Raw genomic sequence first — 26,293 nt, 5'->3', positions numbered from 1 at the left:
CACAAGGAGGAAAAAAAGAAAGGGCAAAGAAGAGGATAAAGAGGGAAGAACCCTACCCTTTTTCCATCAAACCAAAGTCATTTCTTCCTACATTACATAGGGTTTCTGGGGTGTGTGTGTGTGTGTGTGTGTGTGTGGAGGTTTTAAGTGGTTCTTTTTTAAAGACAAAAATAATCCACCTCACACCCATGCAACCAAGATCAATGCTCTCTCTTTCTGATTTAGGTTTTCTGGCTACAGCTCAGACATCTTCCCTTTCTTTCACAGGATCCACAGAGGAAAAATGCTGAAGCACAATGTCAGCAAGAAGTACTGGATTTATTTCCTCTGTCCTGAATGCAGAACCATTAAGATGAAGAAAACTGCCCAGAAAGCTGATCTATAAGAAGCCCTAAAACATTACTGGATAAGAGAAGAGAGACCCTTCTTACCACTGTCTCTCTACTTTGTCCTTAGCCTCCTCTCTAAAGAAATGGTGAACATATATTTAAAGATTTGGGGGTTGAAATGGTACAAAAATACAAGCCTGTCCATAAAAAGTCTATATCCATCTTCAGCCTGCATGCATGAGGAGAACCAACAATGTGATAAAGTGTTAAGCATATTCTTTTTAGACAGGAATAAGGTGACCAGTCTCTGGACTGCAATGATAATCACCCAGAAGTGGATACCAGTCATGTAATTTATTGGTATCTTTCTGCTTTGTGTGTGTAATATGATAACAGTCCTCTAGTTCTTTCATGGATACAAATACCTTATTACTCAAAATGGGTAATTATATCTTGGAAGGAGACAGTATTTTCCACTTCTCCTGCTGGTACTCTGCCTCATAGAGCCAACTCAATACTGAATTTGTGCAGTGAGTAAAGGGATAAATCCATCCAAGCATCACCAAAGCCCTCTAATAATCACCAGGGTCCCCTTCTACCACTCTGAAGAGCTATTTACTCAGTCGTGTATGACTCTTTGTGACTCCATGGACTGTAGCCCATCAGGCTCCTCTGTCCATGGAATCTTCCAGGCAAGAATACTAGAGTGGGTAGCCATTCCCTTCTATAGGGGATCTTTTCAACCCAGAGATGGAACCCAGGTCTCCTGCACTGCAGACAGATTCTTTACCATCTGAGCCACCAGGGAAGCCGTTCCACCACTCTAACCCACTCCATCAGTATCCTCTCCAGTCTTCTATTTAAAAATATTAGAGGAACTATTATATACCAGGAATTATGCCCATACACTTGAACTTGAGAACAGGGTGTCTTAGTCCTTGTAGGGAGACAAACATATACAAATACAACTAAGACACTGTGACTAGGCTACTCTGGAAGCTTTCACACGTACAGTAGAAACAAAGAGGAAAGAAAATGTACCTGTCTCAGCAAATCAGGTAGACTTCTACTCAAGAAGACAGTCCTGAGTAAAAAGAACTTAGATTTTCAATATAAAATATATTTATTTCATATTTGCTTCATTTGCAAAACAAAATGCTCAACTGGGAAGGAATGTGTCATTTTCTTATCACTTAACTCTTCTGAGACAAGCAGCTGAATGACAGATGTAAGCTCCCAGCATCTAACTTGTTTAGCCCAACTGATGGCTTGCTAAAACCACAGGAGTTAGAAACCACACCCAAACCATCAGCACTTTCTGCCAGCTTTTCTTTTGAAATAAAATATATCCTGATCATGCAAGAGAAGGTCTTCTCTACTCTGCTGAATTGAACATAGCATTAAGAACCACAGTGTGCTTCCATCAGCCTTAGAATGTATGGAAATTCCTCTGATATTTTCCTATATTATGAGTGCTAGGGCTAGTATTCAAAAATTTTTAATGTGTTTTCACAAGTATCCTAGAGGGAAATTTGGATAAAATGCCTCCGGGACACCAGCTACTTGTATTGGTGGTGGTGGCTGAGCTAACAATTGCAGGAGTAGTATGATTTTTTTTTGCATTTTAGCAAGTGAGGAAGACATCGAAAGAACAGAGAACTTGTGTGCTTTCTTCAGTGTTTACTGTGTGGGAGCAGAGAAGACAGACTATAAAATTTTTCTGAATTGGTGGCTTAAGAGTTGATGTTTAAGGAAAAATATATTTAAGGAAAAATATATACAGTTGTAGGGAAATACTCCAAGTGGCAAACTCAGTGGTCCAGGCTTGGTAGGAAAGAAATTATGACTGAATACAGCAGAGGGACTTGGAGAAAGTAGCAGAATTAAGAGTAACGAAAGTGACTTCTGAGGTTCCAGGCTCAGAGATATCGAAGGAGGGAAAAAGCCAGAAAGCCAGTGATTATAAAGGGGTGAATTAAAGTCTCAAAGATGGATGTAGTTGTCTGTGATGCAAATTACTAATCAGCCAGGCTGCCCAAATGGGAGGCTGAAGATGAAAAGAAATGAAGGTCATGGATTTGATGAGATCAAAGAACGGTGATGATGAATGGGTCCTTGGTGTGGGCATCAAAACTGACAAGAATGACGGCAGGTCTGAAGTCTCCAGAAAGAGTCAACCCACGTGATGATTTTCTTATTGAATATGCTGAATGATCAGGATGTTAACAGATGAGAGGAAGGAGGGGTAGCAAAGAGATGCCAACAGTTCTTCCCAACACTGGAGATTAAGGTTTTAGTAGAACACCCAGCTTCACTGTCCTTAAGGATTAGGAAAGAAAGTAACCATTTCAGGAGGTGAATGGAAGCTGGAGTTACCAAGTGTGTAGAGAAATGCAAATATGCTAAGAGGAAGGAGCTTAGAGAAGTGTGAGGACACAAACATGGGAGCAGAAGGACCAGGCTGCCGGATGGGTCTGGATGTCAGTGGTAACTGGATTCTACAGGTCTGAGAAACACGGGGGAACGTTATGTGTTCAACATTGCCACTCTGTCAAGGCATTTCTTGGCAATGTCACATGGTACTGCCTTGCACCTTCCTATGTTTTCAACTCCTCTTCTCTTCTTAAAGTCCAAATGACTTACATTAATGAGTCTATAAATTTGATGACAAGCTGAATATTGAAAACGCGCGGGTCATTTGATCTTGAAAGCTTCTGAATTGTTATGAACTTCTTATGTCACGTACTAGGCTCTCATAAACACTTGGATGTGTGACTTCTGGTCTCAATAAAATCTATCCCTGGCTCAAGTCAGAGCATAAGAGCTAGTTACCTGGGCCTTGCTGTTTAGTCCCTAGACAGACTGCAGTGAGCAGGCCAAATAAATTTGTCTTATTTCTGAAAGAAATGGGGGAAAGATCACTCTGGCTAGTGTTTATAATGAACTGGATTATTCAGAAGCAAGAAAAGAAATGGGAAGGGTATGAGAGCACGTTGACTTGGACAAGACTGGTCATGGTAGAGATGGAGGAAAGTAGACGGATTCAGTAAGCTTTGGGAGTGAACGGCTTGCTGCTAAACTGAATAGGAATTTGAATGCACTTCCAGAAATTCTACCAATTAGAAATTCATTGGGTTTGCAAACTTCTTTTCTAAAAATGCAAATACATGTAAGAGGCTTATGACTGGGGTGAGGGTATAATTTAGCTTGAATTAGTTCCATCAGCTTACTTTATTCTATCACCTAGCTGAAGTCAGTCATACTAAAGAGGTAAGGGTTTTACTTGGGGAAAGAATGTTTTGCACAAAGAATATAATCGTGTGTGGGACAGAAGTGGAAAGGCAGAAGCATGAAGGCACATTCAGAGAACATATAGAGGGAGTCCAGCATTTTAGAGCATGGAGAAGAAGCTAACTCTGGTGTTCTCTCAAAGTCTGCCTGATTGCCTCATAGAGCTGTGTCCCCAATTTTCTTTAATACTGGGAACCTCATTACTCACATTCTTGTTTGAAGGAAAACATTACTGTAGAGGAAAGGAAAAAATGAAATCAATAAAAATTCTCAAATGGTATTCAGTTCAGTTCAGTTCAATTGCTCAGTTGTGCCTGACTCTTTGCAACCCCATGAATCGCAGCACACCAGGCCTCCCTGTCCATCACCAACTCCTGGAGTTCACTCAGACTCATGTCCATCGAGTCAGTGATGCCATCCAGCCATCTCATCCTCTGTTGTCCCCTTCTCCTCCTGCCTCCAATCCCTCCCAGCATCAGAGTCTTTTCCAATGAGTCAACTCTTCGCATGAGGTGGCCAAAGTACTGGAGTTTCAGCTTTAGCATCATTCCTTCCAAAGAAATTGCAGGGCTGATCTCTTTCAGAATGGACTGGTTGGATCTCCTTGCAGTCCATAAGCATTGATAATTTCCATGTTGCTTCATTTAAATTCAAGCTAGTCTACTTGATTCCCTGAAAATATTTCACTGGTATCATACAATAAACAGAAATTTTTAGACCTAAAATTTTTAAAACAATCACCAATTCCATGTAAGATAAATAACTAATACTGATTGATATTTTAAAATAAGTTCAATTATGTTATTAAAAGATATATTTTATATTCGGTAGTAAATATCTATATTTTTTAAAAGTCCAGGCTTGTTGACATACAACAAAAGAGTTAAACTCTGTTTATCATTTTCCTTTTCTTTTTTTATATATTCACATATTACTGAAAAGATGAGGCCAGAGATCTTAAAATGTTCAAAACTTTGAGTACAAGTTTGGGTACATTTCAAATTTCACATGAAAGCTAGTACTCAGAACTGAGATAAAACTGGAAAAAATGAGCAATAGCCAAAACTTTGGCACACTACTAACCAAGGCTTCTTGAATGGCATAAAAGAGAACAAAAACAATTGACAACTCAAATAAAACAGTTTTCCTGGTGTTTTGTTTTGTACTTATATTTCAAATATAGAAAAGAAATCTTTTTATCAAAAAAATAAAACTTAATAAAAAGCAATTTCCCAGATGGGGTGCAGTGGTAAAGAATCCACCTGTCAATGTAGGAGATGCAGGAGACATGGGTTCGATCCCTGGGTTGGGAAGATTCCTTAGAGTGGGAAATGGCAGCCCACTCCAGCATTCTTGTCTGGAAAATTCTATGGACAGAAGAGTCTGGAAGTGTATGCTCCATGGGGTCACAAAGAGTCAGACACAACTGAGCACGCATGCACACACGTGCAATAAACAGCAACAAAAGTCACTAGTAAAAAACTGGGGCCAATGAAAAATTATGAAGCATTTGTCTTCAAACACAAACACGTTAAATGGCAAGATAAAAATGAACCTTTGGGCTAGCCAGTAAAAATTCCATGGATTTGTGCCTTTCCACGTGAGTCACAAGTCTAACAGCAGGTACACTCTATGCAGCTGGGACACGGAAGAGACCGTGTGAGTCTTACAGGCTGTCTTTAAACTCTCCCCTACATCTGGCTCAGATTCTGTCCTGCCACACTTGCAAGGTCCCATTCAGATTCATGGGGATGATCATCCCTGCCTTCGTAGCATCTGTGTTGGTACCTACTGCTCAAGATAAAGCCTGGCACAGCATGTCTGTATGGGAAAAAGGCACAGAGGAATTATGGAATCTCTGAGTTATTAATAATTGCCAATGTCTTATTTTTATCGATTAAAAAAAAAAGCCTGAAGTGCAAACCAGGCTTCAAATCTTGTTCCAAATTATACATTGATTAAGCTTCAGAACTCAAACCTGTCAGGTATTCTTTTCTGAAATCGTTATGAGATACTTGATGTATTTTTCACATTTTTGCATCATTTGCAAACAGAGGCACTAAGAATCTGTTCTGAACTATCTTTTCAAAGATATTTATGCAGCAGATAGCCTTGAAAGATACAGATGGTGTCTCTCTCCAGATCAAAGAGAAGGTTTTGCCCAGTATAACAAAAATAATGGGTCTTTCTGGGGCAAAGGGTAGGCACACTCACGGACCTTATGAACATCCAAACTCTCTAAGCTAGGAGCTCTGCTCTTGAAATGCAAACCACTTAGTATACAAGTGTCACCACCTAGACCTCTTCACTTGCCCTGTGGGAGCTGGGATGCACTGCAAATGCTGATAATCTGTCTGCCTCTCTTGCTATAAATAATAAAGTCATTTGTCTCTGACCCAGGAGTCTCCTGTCTTCTGCCAGCTCCCATGAAACTGGCAGGCAGACTTGTGAACTTGGAAGAAGGTGAATTCTGACTCTTCGCAGGTTCGGCAGAAGCATAAAATTGTAGTGATAATCCATCACATGAAGAGAAAAAATATTGAAAGTCCTGTTGTCGGACTTTTTACATCTAGGATGACCCAGTTACCATTTTGGAGCACGGTGTGTCACTATATTAATAGTATGTATATAAATACATATTAGTTGTCAAATAAAATTACATACACATAATTCCATGCACTATATAGTCTATGGAGTCACAACTGAGCAACTTTCACTTTCATACCTGTATACTTAATTTTTTAAATTAAATCTGTGAAATGGGTCTCACTATCCTCACTTTATAGCTTAAAAGAAAATAACAACAACTCAAATTTAACTCACACACCTTATAGGTGGCAGAGGTAAAAATCTTTGGTTTCAAAATCTGTGTTTTGTCTGTCTCAAAATGGCATAGATCACTTTAGTTTTAAATAAAATGACTAAAGTATATAGCATTATGTTTAGTTTTACCATCTTTTTAATAGTACCTACTTTTAAAAATATTTTTAGGTACAGGCATGATGCTATCTGATCTGTATCCAATATTAAATATTCAGTATTCACAACAAATAATGTGTTTTTTAATCTTATTAATATTAATGTTATATTGTATACTGTATATTCATAGCCATTGTCTCCAACATAAGCTATTGTTTATAAAGCTTATACCAAAAAATAGTGCTGTAGACCTATTCCTTTAAAGCTACACATCTAAGAAAATTATCTTCAGCTATAGAAAGATAACATTACAGGAGAAATAATTCCATTAAAAAGGCTGTATATTCCATGAAATTACCTTGTTAGTCACAGAGATACATAGAAAATTACAAACTAGGCAGAGTGAGGAAAGGACTATATATGTCTAGAACTTATAGATGATTTTGAGAATAAGAAATGTTTAAAGCAGCAAGTAGACTAAAATTTTTTAATCTTACAGAAGCAAAATGTAAACTTAGGTAAGAGTTGTTTGGGGAATTTTTTTGAAACTGGTAATTCATATCTGGCTACAAACAGGCTTTCATTAATATGCTTCTTTTCTGCTAACTCCAGTGCTTATCAGTCATTTTGAAATGCAAACAGAAACAAAGAAAAACATACTTTAAAAGTACGTAGGTTCTGTTCAAAATGTAAACAAATGTTTTAAAAATTGACTTAATTAAAGGATTTCTAGATACATATTAATAATGTACTGATGGGAATAATCAGTTTACTTGCGTCTCACAAAAACATTGTTTTATAAAATAATATTCACTAAAGTCCAAAGAGATCATGGAGTCAGTTACAAGTGTCATATAAAATGATTCCTGCATAACCAAGTTTATATATCGATTATTTATTTTAAACAAGTACCTTAAATTGAAAGGTTAATTGCTAATTTATGACTATTTCAATCTTTGGTAAATGACAAGAGAAGATGGTAGTCTTTATAGTGGGACATATCAATGTGGTTCGTTTGCTGTAGAAGCAGAAACCCCATGGAAAAGCTGATACCAGTTTTCTGATTCAACTCAGATACAAATTAATTTTAAAAACATAATTAAAACTATGTGGATTTAAATATTAATGATATAGTGTAATACTTTCTAGGGACAAATATTAAGTGTGTTTTAAACTAGAAATCTGAGGAACTCTTTCATTGATGAGTTTTCAAGTAGGCTACATCACTGAAGACTCATATGCAATCTGATGTTTTCTTTCCACTCTGGGACTCTACGAGGAGGCGCGATGGTAATTTTTGTCCCAAATTTCTAAAGTTGTTGAGACAAATTGAGAGACCTCCAGGAAGCAGAAAGAAATTTGTTAAGATTGGAATCACTTAAAGAAATATATTTTTTAAAAACCTCAAAGTTTGTATAATTAAGAAGTACTATAATAATTGCTTTTAAAATGAAGCAACAATTATTTTGAAAACAAATACACAGGAAGAAAAAGAATATTCATCTAGAAATTTAGAAGGCAAAACTAAGGGAAAGAATTTCAACGTTGTGTGCTATTCCTTATTATCAAAGTCTTTCTCTTTGGCAAAACCTTGTGAATTCTAGAAGATTTGTGAAGGTGGCATTGATGAAGACAGGAGCCTAGTATGCTGATCTGAGGGCTCCTTAGTTGTGTCTGCTGAGGAAGCCTATATATCTCACAGATTTATGCATAAGGAAGCAAATGAAAGATTACCTGGAAATCTTTTAATGATTTGACATAATCCTTCCTTTCTGCAAAGCTGATGCTGTATTTCTGGTAACATGTTTACCTGAAAGGAAAGGAAAAAGTTCTGATGAGTTAAGCATTCATAAACACTAAGGCAAAGAATACACAAACAGCCCACAGGGTACAGGTAGGAAGTATTGTCTACACCATCCACTCCCTATCTTCAAAACTCTGAAAGTCAACATTCAAATGCAAATTAATAGAGTAGTTTATTTGATAATAAAAGACAAAAATTGCCCTTAGGAATTTTCAAAATATTTGGGAACATTTTTTAAAACACAGACATACTTCAATGTCATGATATTGAGTCACAGACATCTAGTGCTAATGCTTAACCTGTTAGCATTTATAGTTTTCACTCATGCTAAGTGGCTTAGTTGTGTCTGACTCTTTGCAACCTCATGGACTATAGCCCTCCAGGCTCCTCTTTCCAAGGGATTCTCCAGACAAGTATACTGGAGTAGGTTGCTATGCCCTCCTACAGGGGAATCTTCCCACCCCAGGGATCAAACCCACATCTCTTATGTCTCCTGCATTAGTAGATGGGTTGCTTACCACTAGCACTACCTAGGGAGAAGGCAATGGCGACCCACTCCAGTACTCTTACCTGGAAAATCCCATGGATGGAGGAGCCTGGTAGGTGCAGTCCATGGGGTCGCAGAGTCAGACACGACTGAGCGACTTCACTTTCACTTTTCACTTTCATGCATTGGAAAAGGAAATGGCAACCCACTCCAGCGTTCTTGACTGGAGAATCCCAGGGATGGGGAGCCTGGTGGGCTGCCGTCGATGGGGTCGCACAGAGTCGGACACGACTGAAGCCACTTAGCAGCAGCAGCAGCCCTACCTAGGAAGACCTTTTCGTTTCATGCTACGTCTGTGCTCGGTTGTGTCCTACTCTTCGTGACCCCATGAACTGGTGGCTCCTCGTCCCTGGGATTTCCCAGGCAAGAATACTGGAACTGGTTGCCATTTTCTTCTCCAAGGGATCTTCCTGACCCACAGGATGGAACCCATGTCTCCTGTACTGCTGGCAAATTCTTTACCATTGCACCACTTTTCACATCATACTGAAGGGTATTTATTGCTTCAAGTATAAAATCCAGTCACCACAGAACTCTATTTTAACAGAAACTTGCTCTTGGGAAGCTTTATAAATGTAGTCATAAATTCAAACACATATTTTAATTTATAAAGAAAAAATACAAACAATTCTTCTCTTTGGAATTTACAGATTAACTAGCTATTCTCAACTGAATCCCCCAAAGAACATCAAATATGCTAACACTTCATTAAAACCAATAGAAAGATTTACTATAAATTAGCTTGAAAATCAGATTCATTTTTGACCAAATATTGATTACTTTCAAATTAATTCAGTCCATCCTAAAAATGCACTGTATTAAGAATTTCTTTCAGGCCTGCTGACCTGACTGGATAGAAAGAATTCAGTTGCAGCTGGAGAAAAGAGAAAGAATCAAAAACATGAGTTTTAGTCCCACTTCTGGTGGGTAACACAGTGAGAACCTTGAGCATATCTCCTTACTTCTCTTTTTCAATTTCTCCATTTGAAAAATAGAGCCTTGGGTCTGTAAATACCACTTCTGCTCTAAGCTTTGATCAATTCAACAATTCAACCACAAGTTGTAGTTTTAAAAAAAGGATTCATTTAAAGTTCTTTGAAACAGTTCATCGATTAAAAGTTTTCTAATCCTTGCAATGTTGTTAACTCTATCCGTTTATTCAGCAAACTGTAAACTTCAGCTCAGGTCAGGCATAAATTTTTTAATGCTCTGTTTTTTTTTTTTTCCCCAAGGATTGAGTATTTTTTATTCCTCTATAACTTTTAATGCAGAAAATCTCTTCTATAAAAAACAAATTAATTTCTCCTAATAAAACCATTTCTAATATAGTCTCATTTTAATCTCTGAGTGTACATAAAAATAATGTATTTAACTCATGTATATGTAAACTTTACTATTCAAGTTAATCTGTGCAAAAGACAGATCTTTCCAGGTGGTGCTAGTGGTAAAGAACCCTCCTGCTAATGCAGAAGATATGAGACAAAGGTTCAGTCCCTGGGTTGGGAAGATTTCCTGGAGGAGGAAATGGCACACAGTCCAGTATTCTTGCCTGGAGAATCTCATGGACAGCAAGCTTGCCGGGCTACATTCCATAGGGTCGCAAAGAGTCAGACACAACTGAAGCAACTTAGTATGTGTATGCAAAAGATAAATAACTAGTATGATTCAATCCAGTTACTGAATCTCTACATTTGCAAGGTTCTGTGTTATGAATGATATTTTACTTTATTTTTAATTCTTTTAAAATTTTTTTCCCATTTGGGTTATTACAGAATACTGAGCAGAGTTCCCTGTGCTATACAGTAGGTCCTTGGTTATCTGTTTAAAACATAGATGTATATACATGGGGTTTCCCAGGTGGTAGTAGTGGTAAAGAGCCCGCCTGCCAATGCAGGAGACATAAGAGACGTGGGTTCAATCCCTGGGTTGGGAAGATCCCCTGGAGATGGAAATGACAACTGACTCCAGTATTCCTGCCAAGAGAATCCCATGGACAGAGGAGCCCGGAGGGCTACAGTCCATGGGGATGCAAAGAGTTGGACACAACTGAAGTGATTTAGCATGTATGTACGTGTCAGTCCCCCAAACTCCCAGCCTATCCCTCCCCTCCCCATCCTTCCTCTCTGGTCACCATAATTCAATCTCTGTCTGTGAATTTGTTTCTGTTTTGTAGATGAGTTCATTTGTATTTAAAAAAAATTTTTTTTTGCATATAAGTGATATCATATAATACTTGTCTTTGTCTGACTGCTTCACTTAGTATGATCATCTCCAGGTCCACCATCCATATTGCTGCAAATAGCATTATTTCCATCTTTTTAATGGCCAACTAATATTCCACTGTATGTGTGTACCACATCTATACTGTACTAAAGCCCAGGCTGCAGCAGAACCCATTCTTGGGAATATAGGAATTGAGACAAGTGGATAGTATACTTTAGATTTTAGGATGTCTACATTTCTCAGATTCAAAAGTGATCACTTTTAGAGTCTAAATGTAGGAAAAGAAGGGCCTTCATAAAACCCTAAAGTTTTCAATTCAGAATTCCTAAGAGAGGCTGGAGGGAGGGGACAGACCATTGCAAAGATCTGGGGAGTCCGCAATAGAGGTTTAGTGGTTTTATGCTGTAATTTTTACCATAAAAACACATTTCTAAATTCGATTGTGAAACGATTTAAAAGCCCATATACTTGAACCATTTTCCTCTATTTAAGGGAAAAAAAAAAAAAATCACTCAGTTGCTACTGACTAAATAGAATCTGTAATGACAGAAGGGCCAAGAAAGAGAAGCAGCATTAGCTAAGTAGCAGGAAAGGCTGTGTACAGGTCCTTTTTTAAAACCTCCACCCACTTCTTGAAGGGCTCAGAGAAAATATGCTACTGTTGCAGATGCTTACAACATCCTTATTATACCATCCTGATTTCTACAAAGTGAAAGAAAGTAAGTGAAGTCACTCAGTTGTGTCCAACTCTTTGCGACCCCATGGACTGTAGCCTACCAGGCTCCTCCGTCCATGGGATTTTCCAGGCAAGAGTACTAGAGTGGGTTGCCATTTCCTTCTCCAGAGGATCTTCCCAACTCAGGGATCAAACCTGGGTCTCCCGCAATGTAGTCAGATGCTTTACCATGTGAGCCACCAGGGAAGTCGACTTCTACAGAAGGAAAGGAATTGCAGAGCCCTGGTAAAACGAACTACAGGAATGGAACTAATGGGCTAGAACAATGTGTGTGGATGCTGCAAAGATGGAGTACAGCTTACACAGATTTCAGAAACAAAGGGTAGTCGCTGTGTCTTATCAGAGAGATGGTCCTGCCAATGCAGGAGATGCAGGAGACCTGGGTTTGATCCCTGGGTCGGGAAGATCCCCTGGAGAAGGAAATGCCAACCCACTCTAGTATTCTTGCCTGGAGAATCTCATGGACAGAGGAGCTTGGTGGGCTACAATCTATGCAGTGGCAAAGAGTTGGACACAACTGAGTGACTGAGAATGAGCACGGGATGACTTTTCACATGAGATCTTGTGTCAGGATGATGAACTGACTGAGGGCCAACCAAGCACTTGCTTCAGAAAGCCAGAGCCAAGCCAAAGGAAGCAATTGCTCTCACTTTTGCATCCCCCACCCAATGACATGCTTCCCCTGCTCTTTGTTCCAAAGCACATCTTTGGAATTAACAGAGTCGAAGCAGATGACATGACCCAGGCAACACGTGACACTAGAAGTATCATCTCTGCTCTATGCTGGAACCGAGCGTCAAACTAAGCAGTTAAACTAAATAAACACAAAGAAGTAAACACACACGATGCTACGGGTCTAAACAGCTGTGGTAAATCAACTTTATTACACATATTTTAACTTTGTATTAGTTAAACCTAATACATCATAAAATATACAAGATTTGCTTCATTACCTAGTGGGACACAATCAGAGAAGTTTTCACTGGGATTAGCTGACTTGTATACAATGAGCTTCTCTGGCTTAATACTGCACTAATTATTTTCGATGGAATTTGTTTTGGGCTGGGCAATTTTAAGGGCAAGGCAATACCGAAGAGAAGGTACAGAGATTCCCCATATGCCCATCCCCCCACCCAAACACAGCCTCCCCCATTATCAACATCTCCCCCAGAGAGAGAGGTTACAACTGATGAACCTACATGGACACATCATTACCAACCAAAGAGGCACTTCTAATACATGCTGATCTTGTACTGGGTTTGAATGCTTTATGTATACATGTGTATATGTGTGCGTGTGCATTTTATAGAGACTGCTGTTTTTCCTGGCACAAAAGCTTCTGTATCTTTGAAAGGATTTGAATATATATGAAATAAATGATATAATAACATTTGAGCCACAGAATATTTCTGAGATCAAACTGAGAGAAAGGAAATGTGCATTTAAAAATATTTCAATCCCAATGTACCTTCTACAAACCTAATCTGTGGTAATCTGTTATTTAAATTGTTTCCATTACATACTGTCAGAAGCAAAAGAAAAAAATCATTCTTATTTTGAGATATATTTCATTAATAAGAGCAACAGTAGAATATTAATTATAAACATTCAGAAAAGGTTTATTATCAACAACAAAAAAAACTAAAGCCACAGTAATACCATTAACTCATAAGGAAAGCAGACATTTGAATTTGGGCTATTTACATAAAGTGTAAAAAAGCACCCAGGGAAAATTTTGCCTCTGGTTTCTCATGAACATTGAGAGTGAAACACATGTCACGTTGTATCTTAGGAAACTGTTCTTTTTCTTCATTAGATCTGCATAGATGTTCACATCTTTTATTTTATCAAAAATCAGACCTTCTCTGAAAGCTGTTTGGCATATCCATAGGGAAGAGAATTAATGGCAAGAAGGGAACTAGCTAATCAAAGAAAAAAAGTCTTATTATCATCCACGTCTGTCACATGCAATTATCACTCCATCATATTTACCTGAAAATGACCTAACAAGCTTTAAAATAAGAGGCTTTGCAGTAGTTCTCAGTGCTCCAAGGACGAAACACAGTGTCCCAGATTCAAGCACGGCTAGCTCTACAACCACTCAGAGTTAGAAATGAGTCTCTCTGCTCTTAAAACCCTACAACATGCCAGAGGTGACAGAGCCCCACTGACTTAGTGTCATCCCAAAGAGTGGACCTCGCTTCACTTTTAGCATCACATGACCCACCAATACAGTTTTAAGTTCCTTTTAGTCTTTTCCTGGCTAGAGAAACTCCTGGTCATTCATCACCTATAACAGATCTTAAGATCATTTTCATTAAGCACTTAAATTCTAAAGCTCTGAAGTGGTGAGTAATTCTAACATGAGCCAGTGACCTTCATTGTAAGGTCACTGACAATCCTAACACGTACCATACAAATCTGAAGCAACTTCTTTTTTGATTATTTATGTTTACATAAACAAGTCATGATTCACAAAACTTCAGATTATTCATGCTCCAAAGTGGCAGTTATCTAACATGGATCATTTAGAATTTATGTATTCTTTAAGAATATTGATTAGACTAGGGTTTAAATACAGTGGCTAAATGTTTATTTAGAAAGGTTCTATAGTGATATGGTTAAGAACACAGAATTTAAAGTAAGACTGCCAGAGTTTGAATCCTAGGTGCTTCATTTATTAGTAAGGAAGATTTAAGCAGTTTTCTCAACCTCTCTGTGCTTTGGTCTCTTCATATATAAAGAATGGATACAAACAAATACAGTAAGCACTTAGAATGGTACCAGTAGGAGGCTGCGGAAGAGACTGCAAGGTAGGAGTAGAGAGAGGGTGAATACTTCCTTATCTTTTTGGCTTCCCTCTGTAGGGCTATGATTTGGTGATGGTTACATTCTTTGACATATATAGCCCCTTCCCACTGATCTTTCTTTCTTGTCTCTGGCTCTTACTAGGTTCTGCTATATCATTTCTTCTACATACCCTTCTTCAGATCAAGGGTGGTAAAATCTTATAATGTAGCTGGTCGCTGAGTGCCTCTAAATCTTTTTGTTTCTCTTTTCCTGCCAAAAGCTCTGTAAATAGCTCTTTCATTAGTTTTTCTTCAGTTAAATTCTTGAGTATGGCATTTGCTTCCTGCTGCGGGCTGACTGATGTACACAGCAAATGTTGTCAACTTTATCCTGTAGCTAAAATGGGAAGCTGTGCAAGATTTTAATGACAGGAGTAATCAGCTTAAGTCAGCAATTTGTATTTTTCACTCTGGTAACTGTGAGCAGTATGGATTTCAGGGGCAAAACATTCTTGCTTTTGAAAAATCAGTGAAGAGATTTTGGCAATTGTCCTGGTTACACAGGGTGACTGATCAGAATACAGGTAGTAAGTATGGAAAGTAGGTATGATATTTGAGAACTATTTAGAAGTTAAATTCCTTAGTATTCGTGATTGACAGAATGCAGATGACATAGGAGAAAAAGTGCTCAAAGGTGAAGGCTAATTTCTGTCTTAGGAAGTGACAGAGTGGTTAACCACACTTATGACCAGCAGGGCAGTTTTGCAGAGCTTCTAAATGCCAGCACAGAAGTGAATTTATCAGAGACGACAGTGAATCCATTTACTCTTCATTGAATCTGAGGTGTTTGTGCGATATTGAAGTGGAGCTGTTCAGAGAGTAGTTATTCAGGAAATCCTGAAGCCTGGGAAACTGCTTGGAACTTCAGATGTAGATTTGGGAGTCACTGATTACAAATGATAGTTGAAACTTTAGAGGTGGTGTTGGGGAACAGAGGCATTTGAAGAATGGACAGAGGAAAAGTGGCTCTGAAGAACGCAGAAAGGACAGCCAAAGATGCAAAGATGTACAAGAAAAAGCAAAAGAATGTGGTCCTCCAAGGGAGGGGTCAGAAGGAGGAAGGAGTGATCACCACTCTCAATTGCAGAAACACCGAGTGATCGGGGAGCTCCTATAGTTCTCTTTACTACTGAAAAACATCTATTGGGTTGGACATTTTTCTCATAGGTTTGTTAAAGGGACCATAAAGATGTAAATTCTCCAGCACAGTGACTAGCACATTGTAAGCCTTTTGTTAGTTTTTCTAAAGTATTTATAAAAGTTTATACACAGTAGTAAATATTGGATGTCAACTTTAAAAGTTAATTTAAAAACTATAAATTTTGTTGTAATTCAACTTAAATTTGAAAACATCAAAACAAGGAATTAGTAAATAAAATCTTTACTACTTGGATAAACAAGTGACCAGGGTAAACAAAAATCCATAGGCTATTTATTTCTTTGGAGAAGGAAATGGCAACCCACTCCAGTACTCTTGCCTGGAAAATTCCATGGACTGAGGAGCTTGATGGGCTATTTCTTAGGCCAAATCTTGCATCCTACTGGGTAAAATTGGATATTGATTGGCAGGAGTTGAAGTTGAAGGTATGCATGTGTCCTAAGTCACTTCAGCTGTATCTGACTCTTTGTGACCCCATGGACTATAGCCCATCAGGCTCCATTGTCTATGGGAGTTTCCAGACAAGAATACTGGAGTGAGTTGTCATGCTGTCCTCCAGGGAATGTCCCTGACCCAGGGATCAAACCCATGTCTCTTATATCTCCTGCATTGTCAGGCAGTACTACTAGTACCACCTGGGAAGCCCCAAAATGGTGAACGTTTTATGGTGAAGTGTAGAAGGAATGGCCATTGAAACTTTTTCAAAGATGCAATGGCTCCAATTTTTCAAGACATTTTTTTTGAACATTATGGACCAGGAAATACTGGTGTTAAAAAACCATAGGTCTATTTACAATAGCCAGAACATGGAAACAACCTAAATGTCCATCAACAGAGCAATGGATAAAGATGTGGTACATATATACAATGGAATATTACTCAGCCATTACAAAGGAACAAAATTGTGTCATTTGTAGAGACATGGATGGACCTACGGACTGCCATACACACTGGACTAAATCAGAAAGAGAAAAACAAATATTGGATATTAACGCACATACATGGAATCTAGCAATATTGTATAGATGAACGTATTTGCCAAGCAGAAATAGAGACACAGATGTGGAGAACAAAAGTATGGATACCAAGGGGGAAAGGGAGAATGGGATGAGTTGGGAGTGACATAAATACACGACTGTGTATAAAATAGATAGTTACTAAACAGCACAGGGAACTCTATGAATGCTCTGGGTGACCTAAATGGGAAGGGAATCAAAAAAAGAAGTGATATATATATATATATATATATATATATATCTGACTCACTTTGCTATACAGCAGAAATTTTAATACAACATTGTAAAGCAATTATACTGTGATAAATAATAAAAAGGAAAAACATTAAATTTAAAATAAGTAAATATGGTCATAGGAAACTCAAAAAAATACCTATAGATCTGATAAGATTTGTTCACTTTTTGAAAAAGAATGTTTACCTTTTGATGTAAATTTAACTGGCACATGTCTTCCTTTGATATGCAGGGTTTTCCACCAGGTGTCTTAGAAGACAGGCAAATAAGCAGATCCCAAGAGTCCAAATCACCTAATAGCAAAAGAGTATGGAAAAACAAACACTTTATCAGATTTGTAAAGGCACCATTTATGTCTTCAGATTAAAGAATGTAAACACAAGTAACAATGATTCTGAATATACTCAAAAGACAATATTCAAAGTAACTAAAATTCAACTTTTCTAATTAAGCAGAACTTACATTTTCATATTGTATCTTAGGGAAAATCCAATGATCTGAAGTTATATCAAGAAATTCCTCTAAAAGACAAAATTAGAATGTTTCAAGTCACTAATTTTATAAATTTATAAAGTCTCAATTGGAAATTGGAAAGAAAGAAGCTTATAAAGTATTTTTAAGAGATGAAGGAGTTGTAAATCAAATAACAAGAAGCCAAAACACTGAATATTTTGTTCTGGGCCTCTGTATTACCATTAATTTTCATACGTCTTAAAAAAATTTTTTTTAAAGATTGTTTTCTACTTTTTTATAATTTTATGTATTTGTTTAGTTTATTTTTGGCTGTGCTGGGTCTTCATTGCTGTGTGAGCTTTTCTCTAGTTGCAGCAAGTGGGGGCTACTCTCTAGTCGTAGTGTGCTGGCTTCTCATTGCTGTGACTTCTCTTGTCGGGCACAGGCTCTGGGGCATGTGGGCTTCAGTAGTTGCAGCACATGGGCTCAGCAGTCGTGGCTTCCAGGCTCTAGAGCACAGGCTCAGTAGTTGTGGTTTATGAGCTTAGTTGCTCTGCAGTATGAGGAATCTTCCCAGAGCCGGGATTGAACCTATGTCTCCTGCACTGGAAGCAGATAGATTCTTTACCACTGAGTCATCAGGGAAGCCCCCAAAAATACTTTGATGATTTTTTTTTACAAAGAAAAAGTTGGGCTAAGTAGGAAATAAAATTCGATGAAAAATTTAAGACAGGTTTTTTTCAAAGACAAATGTATGTTCTAGTTACAGTCAGCAAAGCTGACTTTAAAATACAGAGTATAACATAGACTAAAGCAAATGATATTTTAGCTATTTCACCAAGAACAAAGTTCTTTGCCAGTAAATCATAGTTACTTGCCAAAATAATCTCTGCAGAATACATTCTTGCATAATGCTTAAACTTTTAAAAATTAACATTTATGTGGCTAGATGGGTTTATTTTCCCTTATTCTTTTTTGATCTATTTACATAAATTTGTGTCAGCATACCCCTGCATATAATTGATGCTTAGAAACATTTTTTATATGAATGAATGAATAAGTAGCTAATGACAGGAGTAGTAAACACATTACTTCAGAGACAATATAGAAATATCTATCTCAAAAAAAAAAAAAAACACAAAAAAACCCATAAAAAGAACCTTAAGTAATACTCAAAAGAATTGGTACTACTTGGGAAATTTCTCCATTTTAGATGGAAATCCAGTTGAGAAAATGAGGCAATTTCTGTACACATGGCATCTTTTGTTGATCAATCCTAAGATAAATGATCCTTCAAGTAACATTTAGTATTTGTTAGTATTTATGCCAGACCTCACAAGTCACTTCCTGCATTGTTAGTAGCTTCAAAAAGCTAGGAAATATTCAAGGCCATCTTAAAAATGTCCTAGAATTTCTCACTTGATAGCCTAATGCTTTCAAAGAAGAGCCATACAGGGGAAAAAAAGGTTGATGAGGAATAATGATCTATGATGATTAGGAATGAAATTTCATTGTTCACTGCTGCCGCTGCTGCTAAGTCGCTTCAGTCGTCTCCGACTCTGTGCGACCCCATCAACGGCAGCCCACCAGGCTCCACCGTCCCTGGGATTCTCCAGGCAAGAATACTGGAGTGGATAGCCATTTCTTTCTCCAGTGAATGAAAGAGAAAAGTGAAAGTGAAGTCGCTCAGTCATGTCTGACTCTTTGCAACCCCATGGACTGCAGCTTACCAGGCTCCTCAGTCCCATGGATTTTCCAGGCAAGAGTACTGGAGTGGGGTGCCATTGCCTTCTCCGGTTCACTACTCAAGTCCTTTTCCATTTGACAGGTCCTGTGCGGTCTGAGTTATTTGGTCTATAGTTGCCTTGTTGCTAGATGGGAAACCTCTCTGCCCAACCAAAGGATCCAGACAACTGAACTCAAGTTAACATCTGAGCTTTCATCCTAGAGCTTTTCTGCTTGCTTGATGCATCTCAAGATGCTGGAGGATAGCACAGTAGTTCAACAGACCAAGGAGAAATGATGCTGGTGATGGGGAGCTGGGAGAAATCTCATCCAGTAATAGCCATCAGGCCTCAGATGTCAAGGGACTCCCCTGTCTCATGCATCCTCACTTTGAAGGAAACTACAAATAGATTCCCGTAGTCAAAACCTAATACTCTATGATGATCCCAATATTTTATTTTAAACGTGCATCTGGCATTTTAAGCCAAAACCATTTAATATGGATTCAACAGGGAAAACACAGAGACTGTTTTCATTTGCTATTACTTCTAGCCCAAGAAACTAAAACACTAGAAGAAACCTGCTGTCATAATACACACAACTAAATATTTTAAAAAGATAAGAATATGCAGAGAGGGGAGAATTTCATATTATGGACTATACTGTTTGGGTGTTAAAATCAGAGTATGTTTTGTATTCCTCTAAGTCTGAAGCATGCCCCTCTTCACTACCCAAGGCATACACACAATTTCTAGAGTTGATAGAAATATATATTTAAGTCATAAATGTTTGAAACTGGAGACTCATTTAAATAATTCAAAGCATTCAATTTACTAAGAACCTCCTCTGAGCCAAACACTACTAGAAATATGAAAGTCAATAGCAAAACAAAAGGGCAGACAGTCACTGCCCTTAGCAATCTGTAAGGGATCTAAACATCAAAAGGAATTTAGGCTAATTCATGAAGCATCACACAATTTCTTGACATTCATAACACTACCCCTCATCTCTCAAAAATATTTAATTAGCATTTTAAAATAAAAGTTAATATTTCAAAGCCACTTTATAGTACATCAATTTCCTCTTAAAATGAAGGAAACTATAACTCAAAATTTTAAGTGATCTCTTCATATGGTTCTTGCCTAATTCTTGCCACCATGATCTGAAAAAATGCTGATTGTTTCCACTCAAAATTCCTATTGTTATTTTATTGTTACTCTACCTCTATTTCCTAGTTAAATTTTCTAGTTAAATTAGACCTGTTCACCTTCTCTTCATTTCTTACTCTCGTCAAGTCTGCTCCTCTCCCTGACTCCTACAGCCCTTTTTTAAAGAAAAGGCATTATTTGTTTCATGAGTGGTGCTATGTATTCAAGCTTGGTTTTAGAAAAATACCCCAAAGCCATGCTGAAATCTAGAAACTGGGCAGACAGCAAATCACACTTAGTAGTGAAATAAATCACATTTAGAAGTCAGCCTTGGAGCATCTTGGATACAAATCTATGCCCCAACAAGACTAGAAGTATGAGTGTTTAGTGGACAATGCCCGCGTGGACAGCAGAGACTGCAGAGGCACAGGGGGAGTACCAGCCACATATGGGGTGTGTTTGGCCTGCACCGTGTTTGTTTTGGTTTTAATTTTAAGCACTTGCCAAAATGCAAGTCTCAGCACAAGTCACATAAAAATCCAGATTTCAGCTTTCACTTGAAAACATAGACGTTTTGGGTTCATATCCCACAAGGCAGCCACTGACAGTTGAGGGCAGCTTCCCACATTTTCTGTGGTTGTCTATAGTAGTCCTGCCTGGTCCCACCTCTGCCTGGGCTTTTTGCCTTTAGTAGTAGCAAATAGTCCTTAGAACTGGCTGGTGTAAAACACTGGTGTGTCAGTTTTCCATGAATCGTTCTTTGAGCAAGTTGATGTTCCAGCTTTGAATGAATTAGGCTTGTTCATTAGTAAATGGGTTTTGTTGAGATGACTGTAGGCAAGTTGCTATTTGCTCAGTTGGTCTTTAAAGGATGTCTGAACATACCCTTTGATTTCCATTTTTGGCCATGCTTTTCCACAAGGTTGAGTAAGGTCACTTCAATTCCAAAGACATTTGGTTGTTCATGCTAAAGTTGGCAGGGGCTTAAGTGTGGCCTCTTAGAGTCTTCTTTCTCTGAGAAGCCTGGGGAAAAAAAAAAATCAAGACTGCCCCAAAGCCATCTTTTTCCCATATGTCTTTTCAGTTGGATTGTTAAAGTGGGCCAGGTCCCACTCCTAGGTGGACCTTCCTTCATTTCTTTCTTGTTCACACTCTTTTTGGATTCTCTCCACATTCAGTGTGTCTTGGGCTGTTGCCACAGTTATAAGTGGCCCAAGATAGGCTCTTTCTAGACACTGAGGCAAGTATTTTTGGTGTTGGTCTTACTTGATGTGTTTCTTCTGCCCCCCGAATGTTGACATTAGTTTAAGAGCTGAGAAGTCAGATTTGAATTGTTGCTGTATGCAGAAACTAACACAGCATTGTAAAGCAACTATACTCTGATAAAAAGTAATTAAAAAAAAAAAAAAGATTTGGATTGAGGAAAAAACGGGCAAAGCAGGTCCTGGCCAATTTGGATGATGGCTTCTTAGGTTTTCCTGGCACAGGGAAAGATGACTTTTATGTGACTCAGCCTAATCAAACGCCAAGGCCACACCATAAATAAGGAAGAACAGCAATAGTAGTGATAATGAATCAACAGCAAATAGTCCTTGAGTACTTATAGTATACCAGGTACTGTTCCAAGTATTTGCATTAATTAATTTATTCTACACAATACCCTGCTAGGTATATATATTTTTTCTTTTTTCAGCATCAGTCAGTCAGTTCATTCACTCAGTTGTGTCCGACTCTTTGCGACCCCATGAATCGCAGCACACCAGGCCTCCTTATCCATCACCAACTCCCGGAGTTCACTCAAACTCACATCCATCGAGTCGGTGATGCCATCCAGTCATCTCATATCCTCTGTCGTCCCCTTTTCTTCCTGCCCAGCATCAGAGTCTTTTCCAATAAGTCAACAATTTGCATGAGGTGGCCAAAGCATAGAAAGGTTAAATAACTTGCCCAAGGTCAGCCATCTAGTTCAGGGTGGGAAGAGAATTTGAATATAGGAAGTCTAGCTCCAGAAACCATGTTTGTGATCATTACATCATTATTGTTTCCAAAAAAAAAAAAACTGGAAGGCAAGAAAGATATCTAGCTTTTAACGCCTTTTATGTATTAACTTATGCAGAACTTCGAACAACACTGTGGAGTAGAAACAATTATTATATATACTTTACAAAAGGAGGAACAAAGAGGAACTATTTAGCTTTGGTGTTTTCTCAGATATTGGTATTTTTCATTTGGGATCATGGAGGAAAAAAAAGACTATAACTCAGCTATTCCTAGAACCTCACCCAGCAATAGCACCCTAACACATTATTAGTGATACCAGTGATAACTGAAGTAACAGAAATACTAATGTATAAAAGATCTCTCCCAACTGCAAATGGACTGGGGAACGATAAATATTAACTGGGTTTCCACCTACTTTTGAAAAGAAATCTCTAGAAGTTTCTCAGATGTTTTGATGGTTGTAATAATTTCTTTCCCTTTTCTGTCACAAATAAACCAGAGCAGGGCTAGCTCTGAGATCAGGCTGGCCAAGCCCCTAAGAGAGATCACAGGACATGGTTCTAGGAAAACAGGATGTGGATGTTCATTCTCCATCTCAAAATTACAAAAAAATGAAAAATCTACAGGATTCTTTCCCAAAACTATGGAACACTATTGTTCATTATCATGCCTCCACAGCATTGACTCTGGAAGCAATGAAACTCCATAGATAATTTTAGAAGGCGACATCAGGTTCCAGATGTATTCATTCAGACATAATATGGTGGCGCTGATTGAGTTTTTATCCTTCTCTAAGCTGTTCTCTGGAACAACCTAATGTCTCAATATAAAAATAAGAGCTATTTTTGAAGGTTTTTGTTCTCATTTTTGTTTTAATCAAGCATCTGCCCTAAGGAGTGAGGCTGCCTTTAGAATATTTCCAGTTTCTCACAGGCAGGCTGCCATGTAAAGCAAACAATCGTTTCCTGGCTCTCAAATGACCTCCTCATTGATAAAGTCTGCTGGATCAGTAATTCAATCCAGAGAACAACAGAGAGCTCTGAGATAGCATCATTCCTACAGGTGCTGTTTATTCTCAAGGAATGACAAATCTACTCCTGCTTTATTTTTCTCCATAATATCTATCATCATCCAACATATTATATATTTCTTGTCTATTTGTTTATTGTCTGTCTCTCCCCATTTGAATGTGAGCTTCTTGAGGGTTGAACTGGGTCTATTTTATTCACTGCTGTATTCTTAGTATCTATAACAGTGGCTGGAAGTTAACAAGTATTTGCTACCTGTTTGCTAAACATGTAAATGAATGACCAACTGAATGTGATCAGTTGTTAAATCAATAACTAAAATTCATATCCTAGGATATTGAAATATTTTTGTAAAAATTAAAAATGGATGAATAATAAGAAAAATATTAGAGTAGTTTTTAAAAAAGGATATAAAGATACATTTCTTAGTAAGGATGGAGAGAAGTACATAAGAAGAACAAAGGTAGCTATTCATTGCATTTAAAGAATTATAGTATCAATTATGAAAAGTAATAAAAAATTTCAAGTGCTTTACTTATTAGAAACTTTTCTGTGAACACATACACTATATTGAAGCAGAAAAGACTTATAAAATATGACTTGGAAAATAAACTTGTCTAGGAACTCTTAAGATACATAGCCTTAAAACCAAGTCTCATTTATTCTATTAATACTATCATATTCCTTAAGAATACAAAAGCATGATGCCCTAAAATCTGTTATTTCCATGTGAAATACTAAAAAAGCTTAATTTTAAAATAATAGATAACATTCCTTCATAATATAACAATGATTTAAAAATACATAATATTCCTTTATTATATAACAATTATTAAATGATATATAATGTTCATTTATATATTATTGTGTATTATATTTATATATTATATGTATTATGTATTCCTCTATAACATAACATGAGGACATTTCATATATTCACTGTTCCAATTTTATACCCTTTTCTTAAGAGTCTTATTCATATTCAGTCGCTCAGGGTGGCTCAGATGGTAAATAAGATTCTTACCACATAAAAGTCTTCCTTTCTCTGTATCCTTCCTTTACCAGAATTAGTAGTTTATATTCATGAATACTTATTAACTTATTGATAATAAATTGGGCTCTATGTTTGATTCTACCACAAGATTGTTTGAGTATGAAACAGCCGTTCCTGAGTCAACTTGCATTAACTAGTTCCCTTAACTGTATTCCTAATATGATGGATCTACAGAACAGTAACACAGCTCTCATAATTCATGGCTTTACTTTAAAGACAACAAACATTCAAGTTGTTGTATCTAACACTGATTATAGTAGACACTTACTAGATGTTTATTGGATTTTATATTTCAATTTTCAGAATTTATTTTAAAAGCAATCATTATATTGAAACTTGAGATTTTCAATGTATTATATAACATGGTCTCAAAATCTAATTAAGTCTGGTTTCTTGCCCTAAGAGTCTGGTCATGGATTTTTGCTTGTTATGCCTCTGGCTCCTTATCCTTTAAAGAGTTGATGATGAAAACTTTTGTGTTTCACCAGAGAGAAATTCTAAACCATTCTCTCCCTTGATGTTCTAAATCCACACTAGAGATAAAATTTTCCCATCCTAATGTCTATCCACTTTCTGCCCTAAGAGAGGTTTGGAGATTGTTTCTGAGAAGAGTTTTTTGAGCTCCTGAAATTCTTCTATTCACCTACTCACTAGCTCAAAAAGGCAACATTTTAAACTTTTGCAAAAGTTAAAAGACACCTGCTCTAAAGAAACTTTTCATTAAGAAGAGCATGAAAAAAAATAGATTTGTTTATTCATATGAAATAAGCCTGAGAAATGTTTACTTTAGAAGGCTTGCTGAAGTTTCCTTCCACAAGTTTTTTTAAGTGATTTTATTTTTATAAAGATATTCATGCCACTTTTGCAGTCTCCTATTGAAGTATAACTGGTTAGATGTGTGTGTCTGTGTGTTTAAAGTTTTACTGCTTTAAAGACTATTGTTTGCCTGTGAGAAAAGTCTTATTATTGCATTTTACCAAATTTCTGAAAGTCTGGAATTCTCACCAACTTAGGCAACTTTAAAAGAAATGAACTCCGCAGCAATTTAAAAATCAGACTGTACCTCTCACCCAGGTATCAGTTTCTAATACCATTCTCCAATAAGAAGAAACCAGGGGTCTTCGGAGACATGGCTGATTCAAGGGCCGGAGAAGTTAAGTATACAAGATGAGTCTAGGACACCATAGTTCCAGAAAATGAAAAAAAGCTCAAAACCAAACAAGCAAATAAATAAACAAAAGCAATGATGGAGGTATATTAAAGAGGCATGGGAGCCAGTGGTCAAAACTGGCACAATTTTAGAAAAAAAATAAGTAAAGTAATATTGGATTATAACCCAAAGTATAAAATAAATATCCACTAGTCCATATGGATATAAACAAATTATTGAATAAATAAACAAATGAGGAGGAAGAGACAAATCTTTGGCATGGAAAAACACCGAATAATTTCCATAGCTACTACAAACTCAAGGAGGTAGATCACAACTTTCTAGTCCTTCAGCTTGAGTTGTGCACAAGAACACCCTTCCAAAGAGTCTCGTATAGAAAGGGGGAATAAAAAAATAATTTGCAGTGGAAAAAACTTGACAAACACTACCCCAGTTAGGTGATTAAGGTTCATATCGACAGTGAGAAGTAATGTGTACAGTCCATACCATTCCCTTGATACGATAAGAGAGGAATGATGCTTTATCTTTGTGGTCTTACTCCCCCAAACCATAACCCCAGACTAATCAGAAAAACACCCAGGCATATCCCAATTGATGGACATCGAA

The 26,293-nt window shown here is 37.4% G+C and overlaps 1 protein-coding gene across 5 annotated transcripts in view; it reads right to left on the bottom strand.

Annotated features, from left to right (window-relative positions):
- Positions 1-26,293, bottom strand: part of CPED1 (cadherin like and PC-esterase domain containing 1) — a 324,686-nt gene that overhangs the window by 229,171 nt on the left and 69,222 nt on the right. For 4 of the 5 annotated variants that reach the window (XR_003034399.2, XM_005205664.5, XM_015470366.3 and 1 more), the window contains 2 exons: positions 17,294-17,400; positions 8,274-8,349 (listed from right to left, as the gene is read on the bottom strand). Coding sequence is in view for 4 of the 5 variants with exons in the window: in XM_005205664.5 (XP_005205721.1) it covers positions 8,274-8,349; positions 17,294-17,400 (183 nt within the window). In the remaining variant the exon portion in view is untranslated. Of the gene's footprint in view, positions 1-8,273; positions 8,350-17,293; positions 17,401-17,569; positions 17,613-26,293 lie in introns of those variants that run through there. The other variant, XM_059885928.1, reaches the window with a different exon arrangement.

The sequence above is a fragment of the Bos taurus genome, chromosome 4 (assembly GCF_002263795.3).
Source record: "Bos taurus isolate L1 Dominette 01449 registration number 42190680 breed Hereford chromosome 4, ARS-UCD2.0, whole genome shotgun sequence".
Taxonomy (NCBI): domain Eukaryota; kingdom Metazoa; phylum Chordata; class Mammalia; order Artiodactyla; family Bovidae; genus Bos; species Bos taurus.
This window is presented reverse-complemented; position numbering and strand designations above follow the sequence as displayed.